At 34.5% G+C, this 6,695-nt stretch overlaps 1 protein-coding gene across 1 annotated transcript; it reads left to right on the forward strand.

Annotated features, from left to right (window-relative positions):
• LOC109226645 (late embryogenesis abundant protein D-34-like) lies at window positions 927–5,853 on the forward strand. Its single transcript, XM_019391465.1, has 3 exons — window positions 927–1,395; window positions 2,663–2,986; window positions 5,506–5,853. The coding sequence occupies exons 1-3, from the start codon at window positions 1,066–1,068 to the stop codon at window positions 5,659–5,661; spliced, it is 810 nt and encodes a 269-aa protein (XP_019247010.1). The 5' UTR covers window positions 927–1,065; the 3' UTR covers window positions 5,662–5,853.

Consider the following 6,695-nt stretch of genomic DNA (forward strand, 5'->3'; position numbering starts at 1 on the left):
TGTTACGTTGGTTTGAATTGAGACGTGCTAGCTATTGTTACTATGATAGTTACAAGAAAAGAATAGAAAAAAACATGTTTACCTCCAAAATTGAGCTTAACAATTAGAGATATTTTATGGTTTCAAAGATACATGATATATTCTAATACTAGTAATTATACAAGTAATATTGAGCTTAAGTAAGGAGAAATAAAGAACCAAATCAGTGTTGTTGTAACAGTAGGGGGCCTCGAGCTTGATTTATCCAGGGACCTCGAGGTCAGATAAGAATAATAAAGTATGAACAATAAAGTAAAGGCAATAAAGCTAAAGAATAATTGAAGAGCACGTTAAACAAGAAGAATAAGAATGTTTTATTGCAGTGAATGATCTGATGCCTTACAATATGATTGGGATCCCCTTTATATAGGAGAACTCCTAATATAGTACATTCCTTATAAAAAGTAAAGGATTCTATTGGTACAGGTGTATAACGGTCTAGTACGGATTTGTACCATTTTGTACAACCCTTATCCTATATTTAATGTCCAGGTCCACGTGTCCTTGAAAAATTCCCGCTCTTTCTTGATTGACCTCGAGACAATGCTGCCCTCGATGCGGTCCGTGCCAGACACTCAATCAACTTCCCCGAAGTAGGTGTTCCTTAGCCGGATACGACGCTCACTTCGAGTCTCTCGAACTCAGGCCTATAGACGATTTAAGCCTTCAAAATCATATTCCTCGATTTTGATCGTATACAAAACAGATAGACAGCTTTTATTTTTATTTGAAATGAGAACAAATATGCAGTGTCTTGCTTATAACAACAGCATCTGTAACATGAAGAATGAAGTGTTTCACCATTTTATTCAACACGTGTACTATACCCAATTAAACCTTCACTCCATCTAGCTAACTATCTAGCTAACTATGCACCGCTTCATCACCTTAATTCATGCACCTTCTGTGCGTTTCCTAATTTCCTTTCCCATATATAACCAATTTAAAGCTGTTCAAATTCAAACTCTTAAAACAAAAGCAGTGAATTAAAAAAGCTTGACTTCTCGGAAAAAACAAAAAGCAAAAATGAGTCAAGAACAAGAAAGAAGACCTGATCAGACTGCAGGTATAGAATCTATCAAATATGGGGACGTATTTGAAGTCTCAGAAAAAATTGCGTCAAAACCCATAGCGCCTAAAGATGCAGCTTCGATGCAATCAGCTGAGAACAAGGAACTTGGTCACATTCCAAAAGGTGGTCCTGCTTCAATTATGCAGTCAGCTGCCGTTTTGAATCAGCGATTTGGTGGCGTTGGCCGTGATGACATGACAGATATAGCCAGAGATAAGGGTGTCACCGTTTCTCAAACGGAGATTGAGGGGACTCCAGTTGTTACAGAGGCCGTTGGTGGAGAGGTAAAATTTGCTTAAAGTTGAAACTGCACCAAAGTATGATAAGTTCTTATCTCTAAAGATACAATTTATTAAAGAGTTTTATTTTATTTGTTGATATATAGTGTATATAATATTTTCGCACCGTCAGGTTATAAAAGTTAATTGTGTCAGTTTATAATATCATTAAACCACATATTGAAGGTAATTACCTACAATACTAACAGGTAATGATATGGTGGCTCAGGGTTTTATACAAAGGAGATTACCAAATGTTACGTCTGGGAAGCAATTTTTAACATTGTCATTTTACTAGAATTTTTTCTTCATGTAAAGGGCTAATATATAACCTAAATTTTTTTTAGTTTTTACTCATTTTGTACAGTATATTTTTTTTTGCAAAGGAGATTTAATTGAAACCACCTTTAAATTTCTTCAAGCTAGTTCCGGGCTGTTTATTAATTAGAAACATAAGGTGATAACCAGTGACGGATCCAGCATTACCTTGAATGGGTGCTTACTATTAATTAGTGCTCCCAAATGATGGGAGGATTCAGATTGATATGGACGGATTGAATACATACGTTCTAGATAACACGAATAAAATTTCCGAACAATTCATATTTAATGCGGATAAAACATAAATTGAATGACGAAAAATATGAATATCCATATTTTCTTGAATATTATCATTATTGTTAGGATTCCAAACGATAATATAGACCGCCAAATATGGTGGTGGTAAATTGAATATATTTTCTTTTTGTGCCACGATGAACTAAATGAATTGAAGAAAGAAAAAATGACAAAGTTAAGAACAAAGGAAAGCCATGTAAAAGGGAGACGAAAAAGAAAGTCAAAGAGTGCACTACGTAGAACTCCGGATCACGCAGCGCGCATACTTAGATTTCATTAATAACCAGTAGCACTCACTAGTCTGTTTGAGTAATGGGTGCTCACCTAAATACATATCCATTTCATGCGAAATTGTCTATAAAATTATATGTTCGATACCATGGGCAATGGGTGCTTGAGCACCACAATTCTGTATATGGTCCGCCCATGGTGATAACCTACCAGAGAGCAGAGTAAATAATCTGGTATATTACTACACTAATGTTTAACTGATGTTCTAAACATTTTGTAGATTTACTATACATAAAACTTAACCCCATTTTAAAATGATTGTTACTTGAGTAGTTTAAGAACTTGAAAAATATGTATTTTTCCATCTTTTCTGTAGTTCGTATGTACCAAAGAATTTCTTCGATTACTCACTGTGAATTTTTAGGTTCTCGCACAATATACTCATCCATCAACAGGGGGAGGGGGAGGGGGAGAGGGAGGGGGTGGGGGGAGTACAGTGGAAGCTACACTATCACTTGATGCTGATGTCGTGACCATAGGCGAGGCGTTGGAGTTGGCGGCTCTTTCTGCAGGGGACAAACCAGTGGACGAGAGCGACGCGGCAGCGATACAGGCAGCGGAAGTGAGAGCCACGGGACTAGGCCATGTGGTGCCAGGAGGCGTAGGAGCAGAAGCTCAACGTGCAGCCGCTGTCAATATCCGAACCACGCGAGACGAGCAGAAGACCAAGCTCAGTGATGTTCTTACAGTAAGTCTCCCTCATCAGACATCATTCTTTTTTTAAATTAAAGTTATATACACTGCTGTCTTATAAGCAGAGGAATAGTTACTATGTTTGATAATGTGTGTGTAGAAAATTTTTGAGTTGTCAATATATAAAACATTGGATAGACTACAGGAGTACTTTTTATGAGACGTATTTCTTCTTGAGTTTTTAATTTTTGTGTACAGACAATATTTTTTTTTTTTTGGTAAAAGCAGATACTTAATACTAAAATACTAAAATAGTTACAATCCAACCATGTTTGTAGGGCTGTCCAGGTGGCCAACATTGTTGGTTAAAGTAGTTTTTCTACCAATGTAGTTCCTAAGATGTATGCATATATTGCATCATTAGCAAATACCAGATGAACTATAAAAATTCATGTCTTGTCAGAAAGTTTCTCTGCTCCCTCTTTAGCTAGAAGGTTTGCCACCGGGTTCTAGACCCTGAAATGACTGGATTCTCCGGTCGAGCCATCAATGACCTGCATTAGATATAATAGGCAAATGACCAGCATGTAACATCTTAACTACTTTCATTGAATCAGTGTTAATCTACTTTCATTCAATCAGTGTTAATTATCAGAGGAGTCGGTTTGTGTTCCAACATTTAAATTTTTTGGCATTAGATTAAAGAGAAATTTTCATAAAGCACTATCTTTTGGTAGTAATTAGTCATCTATAGATACCATTTGCTATATTACGGATTATAGATACTTTTTATGTGGTTATAAGATGTATTTGATGTATTTAAGCTACCGTATTCATGAATACGGTAGCAAAAATAGGCGTGAATCAGGGAAGTCCAGCTAATCAGTTTGTTGTATTCGAGTGTATTCGACTGTATTCATGGAGTGAAACATGGGATTACAGCTGGACAGATTATTGTATTTGACTGTATTCACGGCGTGAAATAGGGGATTACACTGTTTTTAAAACGGAAAGTGAATCAACTAACATAATAGACTCCTAATATAACTCAACAAACTCAATTATAACACACAAAATTTGTATTTTCAGTTATAAAAAGGATTCTCAACCAAAAAATACCCCAAAAACATAGTAATTTTCAGAGAATTATATAATACATCTGAATACATAAATTATATTAATTAAAAAAAACTTGTGAATACATTCATGGCATATAGCGAGACAGTGAATACGATGAAATACATAGAATACAACGGGATATATTGAAATACAATGAAAAAAAGACAGAAAATACAATAAAATACATGGAATACAGCGAGATACATTGAATTACAATGGAAAAAAAGAGACAATGAATACAATGAAAATCATAAAAATACAGCGTAATACGTTGAAATTACATTGAAATATATTAAAAGAAATGTTCTTCTTCATCTCGAAAGAAAGAAATCGTCACTCAGTGGATCTCCGAAACCGAATCCTCTTTCCACGACTGCCGCCATCTCCTCGTTGGACTTGACCTCACGCCAGCTCCGAGGAGTCCAAAATCTATTAGATGTTTAGCGGAGCCCCGGATGGTTAGGAGAATAAGAATTGTCGCCGAACAAACTCCAGTTCGCCATGTTCTCCAGCCTCCAACATTTGCTACACTGTTGGCTTTTATTGTTGGAATGGTTCCTCCCATTAAATCTGTTGTGTATGGTAACACTGCTGGTGTAAAGGGAGGGGAAAGTGGGAAGGGATAGAAAGAAAATCGGTGGAAGGAGGAGGAGGAGATCGAAAATTTTAATGGGATGGGGGAAGAGAATGGGATGTATCAAAGTAGAGAGAGAATGAAAATAGTGTAACTGATTAGCGTATTTAGTGGCTTAGGGCTAGGAGGTAACCAAAATTAAATATTTTGCTATAAACCTTAAAAGGTATCTATAGAATATAATTTTTTTAAATGGTATTTATTTAAAATAAATAAGGTGTTAACCTTTGCTATAGGTGGTAAAAATTCCTAGATTAAATAGATTAGAAAACTAATCATAGTCATGAGTATATGTTAGACCTAAAACATAGTTGTAGGAGTAACTTGATATTATATGTACAATAAAATTCTATACTACTGATCAGTGTATATAACTTAAGTATTGATTTATTTTTTTTATGCTCCTAAGTTTCCTTTTTACTCCCTAGTCCCTCTCTTCTAGTTCCATAAACCTACTTTTTTGCTTTGTGAGATTCAACCTATTCAAATTTGACAAACATTTTGAATATCTAAATTTGAACTTTAAAATATTAAGTTAATTTAATTCAATTTAGCTTTAAAGACTTTAATTTGTGGAAAATCGTTAGTAGATACCTGTGACTCGATTGGTGAATTGTATCTCTCCCCCCAAAAAAGATGTTTTCTGTACGGACGCTTAAAGAAAATATTTTGGCGAATGAACAAGATATTATTCAAATTTATTTATTTTCCGTCATTTATTTTAAATGTCACTAGAAATGTTGTCGTATCCTTACTTTCGTCTAGTTAAAGCATAAAACCGTAAACTGAAACGAAGGGAGTACATTTTTCTTGATCTTTAGGATGCAACAAGCAAACTTGTGGACGACAAGCCAGTGACGAAGGAAGACGCGTTAGGCGTGGTGGGAGCTGAGATAAGGAATAAGCCTGATTTGGCTACACACCCTGGAGGCGTAGCTGCATCCATGGCCGCAGCTGCCAATCTGAACAAACCCTGAAATGTGTCCTAAGGTCTTTAATTTAGTCTGGGTCTTTGTATAAAACAATGTGTTTTCCCAGATCGAATTCTCTTCCTTTCCTGTCGTACAGGTTTAATTTACCGTAAGTTTTGAGCTTTTGTGCATGTCAGTTTATACTTTATATACACGTTAAGTGAATGAATATCACTAAATCAGGTTAAGCTTGATTAATTCACTGACTTTGATAACTCCTCTAATAACAGAATTAATATGGTGATTCCTCTGAAGAACAGTGTAATACCACCATAAGTAAGTAACATGTCACATTTAGTTGATTAAATTGCTTATAAGGTAACATAAAATTTTTTGCATGTCAACATGTTATTAATTCCTCGAAATTATGCTTTATTTATAGATTTAGCTTAAAATAGTAACAATGCTAAAAAACTTATGTTATCAGTGCATTTTTAATCGTCGTTTATACTTTATACACATCGACAATGTTTTAAACATTTATGCCATAGTGCATTTTAATCATCTGTCAGTATATAACAGAATCATGTCACAGTTTATAACATGAATTATACAGTAATAATTAATTTCACATATCATATGACGATCTATACGTAGTTGACAATTTTTAGGTGATTTGACAACATAAATTTTTTTTGGTATATATGTTAAACTCTTAAATTAAATTTTGAAGTTCATTAATCATTTTTTATTAAATCTTTCTAAGGCACCAATTATTTTTCTTCTCCTAGCTTTCTGAATTCATTATCTTGGATTTCATGTTGGTTGATTTGCGCTCGTGCTTTCTACACGAAGTATAAAACTCATATCTCAACAACCTCAGTCACTTAGATTTTGTTATAATGTAGCTATAATTTACTTTTCTGTGAATTCTCCACATAATTGAATATTCTTCCTTCTCAAGCCGTGAACTTCTAATTTTGTTACCTACCATAATTAAATGCCTTGTTACCTCCAAGTACCATAATTAAATGCTGTTAAGTTCAACCTAACAATCTAAAGCAAGAATATAGAAAAGAGATGTAGAGAGAAAAGAATAA

This window comes from Nicotiana attenuata, chromosome 6 (assembly GCF_001879085.1).
Source record: "Nicotiana attenuata strain UT chromosome 6, NIATTr2, whole genome shotgun sequence".
Classification (NCBI taxonomy): Eukaryota; Viridiplantae; Streptophyta; class Magnoliopsida; order Solanales; family Solanaceae; genus Nicotiana; species Nicotiana attenuata.

Excerpts from the sequence above, each read along its gene's own strand:
- LOC109226645 (XM_019391465.1), top strand. The coding sequence starts at position 1,066 with ATGAGTCAAGAACAAGAAAGAAGACCTGATCAGACTGCAGGTATAGAA. Across the intron at positions 1,396-2,662 it reads CAGAGGCCGTTGGTGGAGAG|GTTCTCGCACAATATACTCA; the intron begins GTAAAATTTGCT and ends GTGAATTTTTAG. Across the intron at positions 2,987-5,505 it reads AGCTCAGTGATGTTCTTACA|GATGCAACAAGCAAACTTGT; the intron begins GTAAGTCTCCCT and ends CTTGATCTTTAG.